The sequence below is a fragment of the Salvelinus alpinus genome, chromosome 2 (assembly GCF_045679555.1).
Source record: "Salvelinus alpinus chromosome 2, SLU_Salpinus.1, whole genome shotgun sequence".
NCBI lineage: Eukaryota > Metazoa > Chordata > Actinopteri > Salmoniformes > Salmonidae > Salvelinus > Salvelinus alpinus.
Genome location: NC_092087.1, coordinates 128,500,475 through 128,519,120, shown reverse-complemented (window position 1 = coordinate 128,519,120; position 18,646 = coordinate 128,500,475). Strand labels below are relative to the sequence as shown.

At 45.0% G+C, this 18,646-nt stretch overlaps 1 protein-coding gene, 1 non-coding gene and 1 pseudogene across 2 annotated transcripts; all 3 read right to left on the bottom strand.

Moving 5' to 3' along the window:
* Positions 1–691: 691 nt before the first annotated feature.
* On the bottom strand, positions 692–16,394 carry LOC139568733 (exportin-1-like). The gene is made up of 25 exons (XM_071390771.1): positions 15,848–16,394; positions 14,849–14,980; positions 14,107–14,208; positions 13,754–13,826; positions 13,505–13,566; positions 13,352–13,396; positions 13,055–13,236; positions 12,705–12,753; positions 12,494–12,613; positions 11,005–11,133; positions 10,532–10,690; positions 8,575–8,772; positions 8,150–8,288; positions 7,720–7,901; positions 7,096–7,252; positions 6,614–6,777; positions 6,256–6,390; positions 4,865–5,048; positions 4,284–4,390; positions 3,537–3,731; positions 2,894–3,062; positions 2,405–2,539; positions 1,972–2,128; positions 1,697–1,793; positions 692–1,532 (listed from the first exon to the last, which is right to left on the bottom strand). Exons 2-25 carry the CDS (start codon positions 14,972–14,974, stop codon positions 1,386–1,388), a joined length of 3,213 nt encoding a protein of 1,070 aa, XP_071246872.1. The 5' UTR covers positions 14,975–14,980; positions 15,848–16,394; the 3' UTR covers positions 692–1,385.
* On the bottom strand, positions 1,870–1,996 carry LOC139569007 (small nucleolar RNA SNORA5; annotated as a pseudogene).
* Positions 3,243–3,379, bottom strand: LOC139569005 (small nucleolar RNA SNORA5). Its single transcript, XR_011673842.1, has one exon. It is a non-coding gene; the product is annotated as a small nucleolar RNA SNORA5 (small nucleolar RNA).
* Positions 16,395–18,646: the final 2,252 nt, after the last annotated feature.

Sequence of the window (18,646 nt, the reverse complement as noted above, 5' to 3'; positions counted from 1 at the left end):
GCAGCAGACAGTCGAGAGCACCAGCCAGTAGCCACTGAGGGGATTCGATTATCTGGCCCGGGTTACCCCAATGAGGGAAGGATACACCGGGTTAAAAGTGATTTAATTCGTTTTGGAACCGGGCTGCCTCCAGGGCGTGTGCCAGGTGGCCCCTTCAGTAATGACTAGGATTGTTTTCACATGCATAAGTGATTGCTTTTGATCTGCTTTCCCATTGAGAACTCTTTTGAAATTTCCAACATATATTTGATGGAAAATATATGTTTGTTTCAGGACGAGTCACAATGCTGCCTTGTTGACAACATTATAGAGCGACGCAGATTACGGTTCGATTTGAGAGGGTGCTCCTCCCTCACCGCTTGTGCCCTTTCACGTCACGGACCATAAACCGGTGAACTGCGGTCATGTTTATAGATGGCCCTCATTGGCACCAGCAGACAGCGCACCTTGCAGACATTTTATTAATTTGGGGAATTTGTCAGAGAAGTAGTACTATGCCACGGCATCGTTTTTTTATTATTTTTTACTCCAAAGTATTTAATTAAGTAATTTGACCTTAACATTCAACCTTCTTCCTCTCAAAATGCAGACGTATCAGTGAGTGTTTAATGGTTTCAAATCCTAATTCAGATATTGGATTTAATAACCTTCAATGATGGAAGGAAACACACACAGAATAGGACATACACAGTTTTGTAAAAATAACCAACTTTATGTTCCCATAGTACTAAGACAGCTTTACAAACAGGATGATATGCACATAACCTTCCTCTGATCTAACATTCTTGTCCAAATGTCAGAGCAGTCAGTTTTTGGTGCAAACAAAACCTGACTCGCCACATAAAAACTGCTGCCAAAACAGAAACAAAGGAAGCAGCGTCATTTACCGTCACATTCATCTGCAGGCTCCTCCAAAAAACACACAGTTCTTTCTATTGGAGCACTTCCTGACACTACAGCGCTTTTTAAAGTAACCTTTTTACGTGTGCTTTTAACATATCTTACATATAAACAAATAGAAGGGGTGTTGGTGGGGGGGTGTAGGGAAAGAAAGAGGGTTAAAAATAATTATTTCAACTTCATGCACGGCTAAACAGAGGATGACCAAACATATAAAGCATGAATTAAGAGGGAAAAGCAATACCGTATTATTACACAAATGACTCTGTATAAAATGCGTCCGTATGCAAAAAAATGTGAGTGCCCGAATCATAGGCGCAATTCTCATTTACATATTGGCATTGATTTGGTCGACAAAGCACCTCTCAATCTCACACACACACACACACACACACTTGACAAGAGGAGCTCCCAGCTTCTCTTGGTTTTCTTTTTTCCAAAAACTGTACATGTTTACTGTGGTGTTCGTTCCTATGTGGCGGCGCTCAGTCGCACATCTCCTCGGGGAGCTCATGGGGGTTGAGGATGCCGGGGACGGACATCTGCAGCTTGTGTTTCTCCTCCTGGGCCTGCCGCAGCGACGTCTCCCGCTCCTCCAGGAACAGGTCTGTGGTGTCCTCGCCAGCAAACTCCTGGACAGGGAGTAAAGAGGAAGTTGAGTGTGAGGACAAATATCATGTCCATCTACCATGCTCCAGTGGTTTGACACCTCAGACTGATAGACACGCGAGGGCCAGAGAGTTACTAAGCGTTTGCACCCATGTGTGTGTGTGGCTACAAAACCAGAGTGACTCACCTTGATCTGCACCAGGAAGTCCCTCAGGTGCTCCTTGAAAGCGGGGATGTCCTGGTTCAAGCTGAACAGACCTGTTACAAACACCTTCACCTGGGCACTGGAATGGAGAGGAGAGTCAGGATCACAACACAATCACCTACCTACAGTAAGTAGATCACTTTAGATCAACTAGTTATTGTCTGTAGTACAAATGTATCCCCAACACCAATGTAAAAGAGATGAGGCCCATGAACTACAGATTCACTGTGGCAGCCATTTGGGCCAGACACACTTACTCTTGTAGATGGGGGAAGGCTGTCTTGAGCAGGTTGGCCACGTATTCCTGAACGTAGCCCTGGTTGTTCTGGCTGGCTGGGTTGAGGGAGGCGCTGATTTTACCCTCCTCCACCAGGTTGAACATGTACGCCAGGATGGACGCGTGCATGGTTAGCCCTGCAGAAAGTCAAGCATAACATCAATTATACCCACGCTTGTCTGGCACTCACCAATGGCACTTAAGCACATTGTCGTGTCCATCTGCCATGTCTGTGTTTGACTCTGCTGCGATGTGACATCAAAGTTAAATATCCCCATCAGGAATCAAACCATCTACCCATCTAGTGTAAAACAAGGACTTGGATTCCTCGCCCGTACCCAACACTTTTTACAGTACCATAGATGTTTCCGGTGATATTTAAACGTCAGCCAACGATCCCACCACCCCCTCACCTGCTGTGTGCGAGGTATCTGTGACGACAGAGAAGATGTGCTGGAGGATGTCACAGAAATAGGTCTGGTAGAAGCTCTGTGCGGCAGCCTCCTCCTGGGCCACGTTCTGCAGCAGGGTGTAAAGAATCTGCAGACCTGGGGGACATAACGAGACAGACGGAGAAAGAGAGGATGTGGGATGAGTGGCTTGATGACAATAATAAGCAGGGCATATTCCACAATGTACCGAAACAACTATTTTCTCAGACTCAGATTAAGCCTAGTCCTGGACTAAAAAGCTGTTCTCCATTGGAGAAAAAACAGCCTTAGTCCAGCATTAGAGTTCACCTGTGTCTGAAACGCCCATAATATTTGAAATATAGAGTTAAGTGAACTGCATTTCACCTCAGAGGAGTTTGACAACCTCATTCATCAACACAGATCCAATCTCGTGAAAGTCATAGTATGTATGAACAGGTAGGTAAGGCCAAAGCATATGTAGGGTCCTACCAGTGTCTGCAACATTCCTCATGGTGTGTTTGAAAGCCCAGATAATGGAGTCCAGAACCAGTTTGAACTGGGCCGGGGGAATGGAAAGGAAGGCCGGGAAGCACTGCGAGTTCACCGCTTGGAGGAGGTAGAAGAAATGGGTCCTATGCTCTGGGTACTCCTCAAAGTCCTGGAGAGGAATATAAAGGGGACAATTAAAGTTGGACAATGTCAGTGGAATTACTTTCTATAAGGAATAAAGACTGCTTGGATTATCTCAGTCATATACAGTCTTTGTTCACATATACAATTACAAAAAGTATCCTGTGTTCAACAATCCTGCACAACCATGCATTGTAAAGACTTGACCAATTGTCTGTAGTACAAATTTATCCCCAACACCCACACAAAAGGGATGTGGGGCCCATGAACTACAGGTTCACTGTGGCAGCCATTTTAGCCAGTGCGGTCCATTGTGGAGGAAGCACCGAATTTGACAAGGCTGCACACGTAACAAATGTCTTTCTGTTAATGTTCCTTTGACATCATGTGCAGTCTATAAGGGCCACTCAGGCCAGCTAAGAATATGAACTAATTAATAGATTACAGCATTTTTAGTATAGTGCTATAATAGTATAGTAGAGGAAACATCTATGAAACATACTTTATTGATCATGTTCAAAGTGCACTCGAAGACTGCGTCGAAGATCTTCGGGATCTCCCCGGTGATGTGTCCTCCCAGCTTATTGACGATGGTCGCCATGGTGCTGAGCACCTCAGGCTCTCTGGCGGCGGGGACATTGCGCTGGTAGTCGATGAGTACGGCCTCCAGCAGGGGCGGGACAAAGTTCTCCCCCACCTGAAGAACCATGGAACGTGGTAGAACGTGACCAGTTAATAAAGGGACATTCAATCTAACAAAGCAAACTGTCAGATAACTGAGGGCTTGGGGCTCCACTGGGGGATAGTGGTGGCTCAATTCATTGGCACCATAGTAATTTTAGAGGAACTAACAGGCAAATGCTATATCTTTGTCTGTGATGTGAGCTATTCTCTGCCTTTTCAACCTGTAAGTGGATGAAATTGTTTCCATGGGCATGATGCCTCTGGATAAGGTTAGGGCTGTGTGGAGTGCAAGCTAGTCCAGACAGCGAGTTGGATCTTTCTGGTTGTCTTTCTGACTCCCGTTTCTCTATGGTGTGGTTTAGACAGGCCATCTATGGTCTGAGAGACGCCCGCTCTGATCCCACCATTAGATTAAGATTTTCTGTTTATTTAACAAGGCAAGTCAGTTAAGAACAAATTCTTATCTACAATTACAGCCTTCTAAGAGGATCTATAGATAACCACTGGTCTACAGCATTCCCTACAGGCTGTGACTCTAGATTTAATTAAGACAGGACAAACTCGCCATTTGTGGGTCGTTGGAGCGGCTGACCCAACCTGAGATCAGCTTGAGCGTTTCTCTCTTCACCGTCCTCATGCTCCGGATCAGGGGCTGCTTGGTCACCATCTCTCCTAGCAGGACAATAGAGCGTTAGTTAGCTAGCATAGGGTTTAGTGTGTTAGCATGGAGGTAGAATTGGAGAGCTCAGTGACGCTAAAGAAACGTTATTATGCCGCATTCAAAACAACTGAGAACTTCAGTGCGTTCAAGATAACTGGGAAATCTGAAAAAAAAAAAAAAAAAGAGAGCTCCAACTGAGAAAAATCGGTGAATGGTCACCCAGCCCCGACTTTCCGACCCGAATATCACTGACGGCATGATTTGACATCGTATTTTTCCAGAGTTCCCAGTTGTCTTAAACGCACCGTTTGACTGGGCTTATAGTTCTGTGACTGATGCCGCAGACAGTTAAGCACACACACACTTTGACAAGCAAGTGCCTCAGGCATACAAGAGTGACAGACCCACACACACCAAACAAATAAGCACCTCGGGCACACAGATCAGATAGACCAGAGACAGACGACTAGGCACACACGTCTCACCGTTGGTCTGGATGGCAGAGGAGATGTTCTCACTCAGACACTTGTAGACATTGAGCATGTCCAGGTAGATGCGTCCCAGCTGCACCACGAAGGGGTGTCCCACGGCCTTGCAGGCCCGCACGTTGGTCTTCAGGATGCTGCCCAGCTGACGCACCGTCTCCGCATCCTTCAGGATGTCCACATTCTGGGGGAGAGAGTCAACAAGTCAGTTGAAATGCTTTCACCGCATCTTCAGACAACATATGTTAAGTCGCTCTGGATAGCTTTTACCTCAAGTGTAAAAAGATGAGGCTTTGCGAGTTGCTATTTACAACAACAAATGGGAGCAAAAGCATTTGTTGCTGATAAAACGACAAGGGCATCTAAGACGGTGGGTTTTCCTCTTCATTTCTCCATGGCACAGTGGTACAAGGTGGGTGACACCCTTGTGTTGTTTGGGTTGTGGGGGAGATGTTCGTGGGCTATACTCAGCCTTGTCTCAGGATGGTAAGTTAATGGTTGAAGATATCCCTCTAGCGGTGTGGGGGCTGTGCTTTGGCAAAGTGGGTGGGGTTATAATCCTGCATGTTTGGCCCTGTCCGGGGGTATCGTCGGACGGGGCCAGTGTCTCCCGACCCCTCCTGCCTCAGCCTCCAGTATTTATGCTGCAATAGTTTGTGTCGTAGGGCTAGAGTCAGTCTGGTGTATTTCTCCTGTCTATCCGGTGTCCTGTGTGAATTTAATTATCTTTCTTTCGGAGGACCTGAGCCCTAGGACCATGCCTCAGGACTACCTGGCCTGATGACTCCTTGCTGTCCCCAGTCCACCTGGTCGTGCTGCTGCTCCAGTTTCAACTGTTCTGCCTGCTGCTATGGAACCCTGACCTGTTCACCGGACGTGCTACCTGTCCCAGACCTGCTATGGTCAACTCTCTAGAGACAGCAGGAGCGGTAGAGATACTCTCAATGATCGGCTATGAAAAGCCAACTGACATTTATTCCTGAGGTGCTGACCTGTTGCACCCTCTACAACCACTGTGATTATTGTTATTATTATTTGACCCTGCTGGTCATCTATGAACATTTTAACATCTTGGACAGGTTCTGTTCTAATCTCCACCCGGCACAGCCAGAAGAGGACTGGCCACCCCTCATAGCCTGGTTCCTCTAGGTTTCTTCCTAGGTTCTGGCCTTTCTAGTGAGTTTTTCCTAGCCACCGTGCTTCTACACTTGCATTGCTTGGTGTTTGGGGTTTTAGGCAGGGTTTCTGTACAGCACTTTGTGACATCAGCTGATGTAAGAAGGGCTTTATAAATACATTTGATTGATTGATTGATTGTGTTGCATCCATACAATTTAAAATGCTTTGAAACAGGTAACCAAAACACAATCCCATAGTGGAGTGTGACTTACCTTGGTGGCCTGTTGGATGATGCTGTCCCACACCTGGTTGGGTAGCAGCATGTACTTCTCGATGAGGTGCTCTTGCACGGCCTGGTCCGTCTGGGCCCCGATCATGTAGCCCACCGCCTCGTAGAACGTGTGCACCTGAGGGGAAGCGATACGAGGTTGATTATGGTCATATGAACAACTCCAGCCATTTCACATGGCTGTGACAACTGGAAACAGGGTGCTCCCTGAACTTGGCCAATAGAAAATTCAAATCCAGTGTTGCTATTTGAAAATGTTTTTCAATTACTACTTAGTTTTGGTTGTTTTCAGAGGCCTGTAGCTCAACTGTGTTACGGCTACTCTTGGTGTATCTGTGTACCTGTTGGGGCTGGAGGTCACAGATGATGGTGTTGATGTTGTTGAGGATCTCATCGATGAAGGGCATCACCTCGCCCACCTGCACCTGGATAAAGTGGCGCCGGCACTTCTGGGCGATCTTGATGAAGGTGTCGCACGCCATGTCCTGCACGCCATCGTGAGTCTCTGCCGGGAACAATTACATTCAAATAAAACGTTCAATAAAAGACACTGTTGGGACGTGTTCATTTGGACATACTGTAACGGAACTTTTTTTTTAAAGCTTTGAATCGTAAACCGCAAATGACTGTTTCTTATTGGACTAGTCCAGGTTGTCCCTCCCTTTTTGTTGGCGTTCTTCTGTCTTGTGCCAAATGAACAGAGCCCTGGTATTTTGCATGGATGCAAAATCACACCAAGGAAATCCATTTTCAAACGACACTGAAAACAGTATCCTGTATCTTTTTGAGATATGCAAGTGGTGGCCTGAACAAAGTTGCTTACCGTGCATGAACTCAAAGAGCTTGTTAACAACAGTCTTGAGGAACTTCCAGTGGGCTCGGAGGAAGCGTGGGTACTGGCCCACGATGTACATGATGTTTGAGGCGATGATGGCCTTGTTGTCCTTCCCCCTCTTCTGCTCACAGAGGCCCAGCAGGTCCTGGAGACATGATGAGAAAACGACAGTCGGTCAATAACACAGAAACGCAGCTCAGTACATCCTGACAGTCACTCTACAGCAGCAGAGTTGGGGCCAATTACATTTAAAGTCTTGTCAGGTGACTTGGACGTGTAATTTCTCCATAAGTGTCATTCAATTCTTTTTGCCAAATGTCGGTTCTATCAATCACTCCAAGCACCCACTGTTCTGAGTCCTCGGCCCCTCATGACACAGGCTCAACACGCAGTCGGACTGCAACACCTCAAGGGGCAGGCCATTCAATTTCTGAACAGTAAGGGGGACATTTCTGGTCTAACAGAGCACGGAATTGATGACTAAGACCAGCAACTACTGTATGTGTGTATTTTCCCCTTTAAAGACCGTAGCTACCTGTGAAGGTGCGACGCGTGTATGTGCGTGGTTGCGAGTGCATGAGCGTGCGCTGTGCCCGTTAGACTACTACAGACCTTGATGACGGTGACCAGGAACCGCTTCTCGTCCTCCTCGTGCATGGCTCCGCTGATGGAGCCGATGGCCCAGCATAGCGTGTTCAGGTTCCTCCACGACCACTCTGTCCCGTTGACCTGGTTGTGCAGCTTCTCCGTCATGATGCGCTCCGTGTCCGCATAGTCCAAATGGGTCAGGTAAACTGGGGGGGTGGGGGAAGAGAGGGAGGTATGCTAGTCACAGAGGGAGTATGTGAATAGTTCCCTGCGTTATAGACAGCGAACAAAAGTGTGTGGGAGAGATGTGCGTTGCGTCACTGACAGAGCGATCAATTGTGGAAAGCTCCTTTGACAAAGGAAAAGATTGAGGATTAACTGACATTAGAGACTAGAGAGCGAGGACGTGTATATGTGTGTGGAATGTTCAGACTGTCCTGGGCCAGGCACTTACCCAGTGTCTCTCTCATGTTCTTATAGAGGTTGATTGAGTCTGTGTCCTTCATGAACTCTCGGACCACCTCGCCCTGGTCGTTCTCCACCACCAGCACTTCCTCTGGCTTGGCCATTCGGCTCACCATCAGCGTACGCACCTGTGTTACCGGGCAGACATGCCAGTGACTATTAATGGACAATCTAAATAAAGTAATCCTATCAGAGACACCATGAAGCAGGGACACAGTAGAACAGCAAGGTTGTGTTCAGTAGGGGGGAAATAGTTTGAAGTGGTGGGAACCTTGTTCGATTGTCACACATTTTTTTATTTTGTAGATTGCTTTGCTACGCTGTGCCCTATGACACGACCCTGAAGGACATTGGTTTGGGGGAAGGTCAAGAGTGTGTGTGTACCCGTCTGTCGGTCTGTGTGTTACTCCTCACCTTGGAGAGCACGGGCAGGTAGAGGTGCCGTCGTGGCGGCACGTCAAAGTGCTGGCTCCCAGAGAGCAGGGGGGAGGTGGAGGTGGAGAAGGGGCTCTCCCTGTAGAGCTCGGCCGCCAGGTGGTTCCAGTACTCCAGACAGATCTTAAAGATCTCTGTCTCCTCGACCTCAGACACCAGCAGCATGTAGTGGAGAGCCTGGAGGGGGGGGGGGGTGATTATAACAACAGAAGGTAAGGAGAATGTTGAGGATTGGGGGTTAGCTCCATTTCAATGGTGCGTGACTTGAGGACGAAAACAATAACTGAACAAAAACAGAATAAAAATAATAATAAAATGCAGATAATAAACTCAGCAAAAAATAAAGGTCCCCTTTACAGATCTTCATCGTAAAGCATGTTTCCCATGCTTGTTCAACTAACCATAAACAATTAATGAACATGCACCTGTGGAACGGTCGTTAAGACACTAACGGCTTACAGACGGTAGGCAATTAAGGTCACAGTTATGAAAACTTAGGACACTAAAGTGGCCTTTCTACTGACTCTGAAAAACACCAAAAGAAAAGATGCCCAGGGTCCCTGCTCATCTGCGTGAACGTGTCTTAGACATACTGCAAGGACACACGAGGACTGCAGATGCGGCCAGGGCAATAACTTGTAATGTCTGTACTGTGAGACGCCTAAGACCGCGCTACACGGAGACAGGAAGGACAGCTGATCGTCCTCGCAGTGACAGACCACGTGTAACAACACCTGCACAGGATCGGTACATCCGAACATCACACCTGCGGGACAGGTACAGGATGGCAACAACTGCCCGAGTTACACCAGGAACGCACAATCCCTCCATCAGTGCTCAGACTGTCCGCAATAGGCTAAGAGAGACTGGACTGAGGGCATGTAGGTCTGTTGTAAGGCAGGTCCTCATCAGACATCACAGGCAACAACGTCGCATATGGGCACAAACCCACCGTCGCTGGACCAAACAGGACTGGCAAAAAGTGCTCCTCACTGACAAGTTGCGGTTTTGTCTCACAAAGAGAAGGTGATGGTCGGATTCGCGTAGGAATGAGAGTTACACCGAGGAAGGAATGAGAGTTACACCGAGGCCTGTACTCTGGAGCAGGATCGATTTGGAGGTGGAGGGTCCGTCATGGTCTGGGGCGGTGTGTCACAGCATCATCGGACTGAGCTTGTCATTGCAGGCAATCTCAATGCTGTGTGTTACAGGGAAGACATCCTCCTCCCTCATGTGGTACCCTTCCTGCAGGCTCATCCTGACATGACCCTCCAGCATGACAATGCCACCAGCCATACTGCTCGTTCTGTACATCATTTCCTGCAAGACAGGAATGTCAGTGTTCTGCCATGGCCAGCGGAGAGCCCGGATCTCAATCCCACTTGTTGGATCGGAGGGTGAGGGCTAGGGTCATTCCCCCCAGAAATGTCCTGGAACTTGCAGGTGCCTTGGTGGAAGAGTGGGGTAACATCTCACAGCAAGAACTGGCTAATCTGGTGCAGTCCACAAGGAGGAGATGCACTGCAGTACTTAATGCAGCTGGTGGCCACACCAGATACCGACTGTTACTTTTGATTTTGACCCCCCCTTTGTTCAGGGACACATTATTCCATTTCCATAGTCACATGTCTGTGGAACTTGTGCAGTTTATGTCTCAGTTGATGAATCTTATGTTCATATAAATATTTACACATGTTAAGTTTGCTGAAAATAGTTGCAGTGAGATGACATTTCTTTTTTTGCTGAGTTTAGTATTTGAGGTCAAAGGTAAAATTGTTCTGGCTGCAGTACAGGTTGGGGAGGAACAAGAGGGTATGTGAACTGTTAATATGTGACTTATGGATGAAAGCGACCGATTCATGCATTTCTCCCCAAAAAACATTGTAGGAACAGTATCTCTGCTGTTATTGTCCAGTATTCACGGCATTAACGTTACCTCCACGAGTGTCTCCCTAAGGTTAGGCTTCTTCTCGATGAGCTGTCCATGCTCTTTCAGGAAGGTGCAGAGGAACAGGCTGAGGTTCTGGATGAAGTTCTGCTCGTCGTCCTTTCCGTTGGAATATGCCAGGCGGATGTTGGTGTTCAGGGGGAGCATCTATCACGCAAAGAGAGATAGGGGAAAATACAGATTATTTGATGTGTCAATTAGTGTTAATTCACACAACAAAAAAATGGAAAAACGTATGCTAACTTCTTAATAGTTCTTATGATGCCTGCAATATGATTGTTGTTGAAACACAGAGGAGTCAAATAGCGTCTGCAGTATTCTGTTTAAAAGAATATATGTAACCCATTGGTTTGTCCTGCTCCATTATTTGGGTACCACTGCTACAATACAGTTTTGACAGTAGGCTTAACTGGTCAGCAGATGGAGCTATGCATACCAGTTTGAGCTGACATGGTGTGTACCTGTTTGAGCTGACCCATGGTGAGCGTGAAGAGGTTGACAAACTGCTCCTCGTACTGGTTGACGCTCACGCCGGCGATCTCCGTCAGACACTTCAGCGTCACGTTGCGGAACATGGGCACGTTCAAGAACTGGGAACGGATGAGAGGAAGAAGAGGTTAGTCAACAGGGTCGTATTCACTAGGCACCAATCAGGAGAAAACTGACTGAAACAAGGAGGGACTTATTGAGCTTGTCCAATAAGAAAAAGTTTTGGACCGAAGTTGAGTACACAAGACTGAATCCAAACATTACACTTGATTTTATGTGCATTTTACATTCTGTACTTTGACGTATTTCCTGATAACGAAATCTGAAAATACTCTGGATACATTCAGTAACATAAGAATATTCCTGAAAAATGTGGGGTAGGTGCAACATAAGACAAAAAAAAATGATAAGGATTTGAGTGAGAGGACTAACTGGTGTCTCCAAGTGGCCACACACCTCTCAAAGAAGAGTCTTCAACTATAAGCTTCTTTTTTTTGCTCTCCTATCTGTGCTGTTGAGGAACTAGAGCAAGCACACTTGTAGTTTAGTCCTGAACACATCCCCGCCATCGCACAATTACTATTGTGGTTTATGCAATCCAATAACACCCCATTATAAATCGCAATCTGGGTCAAGTGGGCATGATTTGAAAGCTTATTCTATTGCCAACATGACCAGATGTTATAAAATATGATATTACAGTGTTCAAAAGGCAATTCAGAGAAACAGATCGGAATTTTGGTGCATATAGAAAGGAGTCATGACTGCATTCAGGTGCTGCTGCAAATTTTCTTCACAATTAACAAACATAGGCTCATTCTGTTCAGAACAACCCAGGGTATGATGCCATATCATATTGTAACTGTACAACAAACAGTGATCATAAACTTTGACACTGTATATGACATGAGTTTTGAGATTTGGACATGTGAAGGTCACATTTGGACAAGTGTTTGGTTTGCTTGTATGACATCAAAGCGGTATTTATTATAATCCCCAGGTCTCATCTCTCAAAATACAGTCCTGCTCAGCCACTACAGAGCTCTGACGTCATGTACAGCATGTTACTGTACAGCAACTATGTTCCAATTTAGGCACTTATTAGTGGCCAAATCTGCCATTTTCAGCCCGTATACGGGTACAAGTGTACGGATGTTTGCAGCAGACCAAGTCGCCGAAGCAACAAGGTGCAAATGTCTCAAACATTCACAATATTGTTCCTCCGGTTCTTACGCACTTGCAAGCAAAACCAATGCAAGAGCGCCTTTGTGAGAGGATGCCTATAGTTGAACTGCTGTTTCAAGTTTCCACAAGCCGGTATTGCTGTATCACATCAAAAACACCACTAAATTGCCTAGGGAGATGTTTCAATGGAACCGAGAAGTAGTAATAAGCCGATACTTGGTCATCTAATTTTCAGTATGGGGACAGGTGCAAGTGAGTCATCAGGAGTTGAGTTACCTTGTACACCAGAGTGCTGATCAATTTGGTCTCAAATATGTACCCCAGGGGGATCCAGTTCAGGAAGCGCAGGAGAGTCTCGAGTGTGGCTTGGACCAGAGTGGCATTCTGGGAGTTTTCCTGCAGAAAATGTTTGCATTTAACTTGTGTTGGGTATTCAACATGTCAATTTCATATCAAGACAGTTTAGAATCCCTGAGCCATTGCTTACCATGACAAACTGGCAGAGCTGGAATATTTGCGAGAATTCATTGCACATACTGAAAGAAAAAGAAAATCATTACTAAATAGCATGTCAGTGTACAATTCCATCTTATCTACCCATGCTTTCAAATAATGTGATAAAAATGTTACAATTCAGTTGCCATGAAGAGACTGGTAATGATACCAACCACTAATACTCAGGGAAACAGACTCTTTGTAATATACAGTACATCTCCAAGTAGCCAAAGCATTTATTGTATAAATAAGCATTCAATTGTACTGTGTAGACTACATTGTATCCTGCGCATATGACAAAGTTTAAAGTTATTAGGTAGCTGGATAGGAGATGTTATGTACCTGTCTTTCAGGTGCTTGGCCTTGACCTGGGTCATCTGTCCGCTGGAGAAGTCAAAGACCTCCTCACTGAGCAGCTTGAGGATGATCATGTTGTTCTGACACAGGCTCTCGCTGGTGCGGCTGGCACCCACGATGTCACTGATGAAGGTGGGCCAGTGCTTGGGCCACTCCTGCTTCAGGATCTACACAAGCAGAGGAGACACGTTGCGTTTGATTGTTTCGGTTTTAACCAATTGTAATGACAGGACAGACGTGTTTCTTACAAAATTGCTATATATATATATATTTTTTTTTTACCTGTACGAGGATCATGTTGAGTTTTGCAATGTACACTCCATCTTTCTGAAACACAAGATTAAAAATGCAGATGAAATTTGGGAACGAGCACAAAATTTCAACATGGAAAACATTGCAGCGAGAACAGAGTCAAACACAGGAACGACTCTTTACCTCAACATTTGCGGCATCAGATGAGGTCTTGATAATCAGACCAACGACATACTTCTTTATTCCTGAAAACATGCAGAAATGTTTGACTCAACATAGTCAAAGATCACATGTTTGTGTCTGCATAACACGGAACATTAGCTATGTAGTAGTCTAGCCACGTTATTCCCTTATGTTAATGTCACTGTTCACTCCCAAGGTTGGCCCTAATATAGCTGTGTTATTCTAAACAACCTATGCAGCGGGTGTTACCTTCACATTGATTTCTTGGAAGAATCTTCCAGCGTGTTTTGATCACAGTCTCCAGAATTTGCAGTGCATAGTACTGGAATGGAGAGGGAGAGGCTTAGACTATCAGGAAAGGCATATCACTCACAACTTCATCTCATTTCCACTAATAAGACAGATCTTGTATGTTTGATATATATTGGATAAAATACATCAAAAGCTAACAAATGTAACAAACCAGATCTACGCATCTCTATGGATCCAACTGGACTGCCAATGCCTGGCTGTAATGATATGCTTTTCAATGTTGACTTATATATTCGCCCTGGTTAGAGGATGTAAACCGATCACAAGGAATGCATCACTGGCACACATACTTTAGTCTTCATGTTCTGAGAAAACTCCAGGATGGTGTCGACTCGTGTCCATGCGTCCGGGTGATCCTTCAGGTTTGTCAGCACCTCCTGTGCCATGCGTTGCTGTGGAAGACGAGGAGAGAGAAACTGTTCTGAGATCTGTGTGACTTTAAAGGTCTAATCCGCCGTTGAAACAAAGCATTAACCCTGCCACTAAGGGATGGAGAAATGTAAACACTCAAATTCATAGAGAACAATGGATGCAAGGACTGATCTTCCATGATATGAAAGTTACAGTTTTAACCATGTTCAGGCTATACAGTGTTTGTTTATGTTTACAAACATGGGAGTAAAGTAAGTTTGTATTTTGAGTCATAATGGGGTACAATTGTCTGGCTACCTAAACTCCTTGCTCCGGCCAAATCCTACACCACGCCTACTGACGTAAGTTTCTTCTTCGCAATGAGTCTGGATCTGAGTAATTCCAGACAATTTCTAGAATGGAAAGCTATTCTCGACCGTAGGATTAGTCCCATAAACCAAAAGGTTGGGCGAGAGCCAGAACACACGTGGGTAACGCAACTGAAAATTCGGCTTTGGCTTTGATACTCAAAGCCAATTAGAAATGATCCAATCACTGATTACTTATTTTTTGTACAAAACCCCTGATTTTGAAGTCACTGCAAACAGCCTCAATGACGGCAGTCTGACTGAAGTATGTAGCAAATGACAGAGCAGCAGAAGTGCAAGGAGCAGCTCTCACCTGTGATCCAATGTCATAGTACATGGAATTGACTACATTGTCCAGCAGATTGATGTCCAGCTTTTGACTGAAGTCTAGCAGCTGTCTTGCTGCATGATCCGCCAACATTGTCATGTTTGCTGGCATAGAGCTCTAGGAATGGAGGGGTGAAGGGAAACATGAGAACAAATGGCAGAACTTAACTACAGACAGATCTGTAAATAAAACCTAACTATAAGACCAAAGATATTATTTTCACTCCCTATATTACTACCTATGGCTACACCCACCCACATAACAACAATGGCGAAATATTGAGTGTGACAAATTGCGACATCACTCGCAAGCCTGTAAACTTGAATAGATTGGGAAATTGCGACACCATGGACCACAAGTGGTACTTATGGCGCGTTCAAGTGCTAGTCGGGAACCAGGAGAATCGAAAATGTCCGACTTATAAACTGGTTAAAGTTAAACACGTGACGGGTTTAAACCAGTTAGTCATTCGGACATTTCCGAGTTTTCTAGTTCCGAGAAGCACGTAAACATGGCAATACAGCAACCCCTCCCTCCATCCAGCGATTCAAGAGTGCTGCTATTGCTAGTTGATAACGTTAGCTTGCTAGCTAACCTTACTGTTTAACTTATGGCTAACTTAGCATTTACTATTGTTAGCTAGCGTTACCTCTATTGTGTATACCACTTAGTTACGTCTAAATTAACTGACCTCAAAGTTGACACAGGTCTAGCTAGCTTATCGCATAAACTAACGTCTGGCTAATGTAGTTATGTTAAGTCTGTAAGATGATTAAATTGCGAGGCCTCACTCACTCGTATTAACAAATTATTAAGTAATATTCACCATTATAGCTAGCAAGTTAGTTTAGCTATCAAATCAGCTAACGTTAGATAGCTAAAAAGCTAGTTAGCTAATACTAATAACTAGCTGGCTAACGTTAGTTACATCACTACCCAAACTCAAGAAATTCAACCCACTAAACAGCTAGCTACCAAACGTACCTTATTTAGTCTTTCCGTTGTAATAATAAAAAATAAAAGAGACTTTTGCTCTTATTTTTCTACTCTCGTCTGGCTGGATGTCAGGCTATCTCATGGCACACGTTCCAGTGTGGTTGACATTCGCTAGCTAGCTTCCTGGCTAATTAGCTAGCTAGCCAAATGATTTTTGTCCTAATAGCACGTTGTTAGCTGTATGTCCTGCCACTGAAGCGAAGTTTCAGTATGATAATGTACATTTAACAATTTACCATATAGCAAATAAATGTCCACAGACTAGTCTGGAAGTATCTTAACAATGATTAAACCGTTGCTGACGGCGAGAAATGTTATCAAGTTAGCCTGCTAATGCACAAGCCAATGATGACTTAGCTTCCCTTGGCTAGCTAACAATTTACGGAGTCACACGTATTGCGTTATTCCGGTTCATAATCACAAAATAAAATAATCTTGAGTTTATTATTGGTTCTATTCGTATATAATATTTGATAGCAGGGCTGTGTAAGAGCGTGTACGCTAGCTCTTCATCTCATGCTTCAAACCCAAGACCGGTTGAAACCGGTTAAGACTGGGATATTCCATCTAGGTTTTTCGGCCCATGGCGCCGCGTAAAATTTGGACTATGTGCACGCCCTTGAGTGATCCGATTGGTTTGTCATAAAATTGTACAAGGGTTGTCCTGTTATTTTACGGGCTAAAGATGCTGTCAATCAAAATGAACATCCATCCTTCAGTACCCATGCGGCTGTGTTTTCCGTTGGTCTGCGGGGTCCACACACCCCAAAACATATATAATCAATTTGGGTTGGTAAATGACTTCAAGTCTATGTACTGTACATATACTTGAAATCACTGGCCGCTTTAATAATGGAACACTAGTCATTTTAATAATGTTTAAATGTTTACATACTGCTTTACTCATCTCATATGTATATACTGTATTTTAGTCTATGCCACTCCGACATTGCTCATCCTAATATTTATATATTCCTTAATTCCATTCTTTTACTTTTAGGTTTGTGTGTATCAAATCAAATTGGATTTGTTATATGCGCCAAATACAACAGGTGTAGTAGACCTTACAGTGAAATGCTTACTTACAAGACCTTAACCAACAATGCAGTTTTAAGAAAAATAAGTGTTATGTAAAAAATAGATAAATATTTGTTTTTATTTTTTACTTAAAGAGCAGCAGTAAAATAACAATAGCGAGGCTATATACAGGGGGTACCGGTACAGAGTCAATGTTAGGTTAGTCGAGATAATTGAGGTAATATGTACATAGTAGGTAGGTAGGAGTTAAAGGTAGAGTTAACGTGACTATGCATAGATAATAAACAGAGTAGCAGCAGTGTAAAAGAGGGGGTGGGGGGACAATGCAAATAGTCTGGGTAGCCATTTGATTAGCTGTTGAGCAGTCTTATGGCTTGGGGGTAGAAGCTGTTAAGAAGCCTTTTGGACCTAGACTTGACGCTCCGGTACCGCTTGCCATGTGGTAGCAGAGAGAACAGTCTATGACTAGCGTGGCTGGAGTCTTTGACAATTTGTAGGGCCTTCCTCTGACACCGCCTGGTATAGAGGTCCTGGATGGCAGGAAGCTTGGCCCCAGTGATGTACTGGGCCGTTCGCACTACCCTCTGTAGTGCCTTGCGGTTGGAGGCCGAGCAGTTGCCATACCAGGCAGTGATGCAACCGGTCAGGATGCTCTCGATGGTGCAGCTATAGAACTTTTTGAGGATCTGAGGACCCGTGCCAAATCTTTTCAGTCTCCTGTGGGGGGAATAGCCTTTGTCGTGCCCTCTTCACAACTGTCTTGGTGTGTCTGGAGGACCATGATTGTTGATGTGGACACCAAGGAACTTGAAGCGCTCAACCTGCTCCACTACAGCCCCGATGAGAATATGGGGGCGTGCTCGGTCCTACTTTTCCTGTAGTCCACAATCATCTCCTTTGTCTTGATCACATTGAGTGAGAGGTTGTCATCCTGGCACCACACGGCCAGGACTCTGACCTCCTCCCTATAGGCTGTCTCATCATCTCATAGTTTTTTATTTTATTTACATCATTGTGTGTATTGTTGTGAACTGTTAGATATTACTGCACTGTTGGAGCTAGAAACACAACCATTTCGCTACACCCGCAATAACATCTGCTAAACATGTGTATGTGACCAATAAAACGTGCTTTGATGATGATTTATTGCCAAATTGTTTTATGACAACTAGTACAGAAATACACTGCTCAAAAAAATAAAGGGAACACTTAAACAACACAATGTAACTCCAAGTCAATCACACTTCTGTGAAATCAAACTGTCCACTTAGGAAGCAACACTGATTGACAATAAATTTCACATGCTGTTGTGCAAATGGAATAGACAAAAGGTGGAAATTATAGGCAATTAGCAAGACACCCCCAATACAGGAGTGGTTCTGCAGGTGGTGACCACAGACCACTTCTCAGTTCCTATGCTTCCTGGCTGATGTTTTGGTCACTTTTGAATGCTGGCGGTGCTTTCACTCCCAGCAGCGGTCCTGCTGCTGGGTTGTTGCCCTCCTACGGCCTCCTCCACGTCTCCTGATGTACTGGCCTGTCTCCTGGTAGCGCCTCCATGCTCTGGACACTACGCTGACAGACACAGCAAACCTTCTTGCCACAGCTCGCATTGATGTGCCATCCTGGATGAGCTGCACTACCTGAGCCACTTGTGTGGGTTGTAGACTCCGTCTCATGCTTCCACTAGAGTGAAAGCACCGCCAGCATTCAAAAGTGACCAAAACATCAGCCAGGAAGCATAGGAAC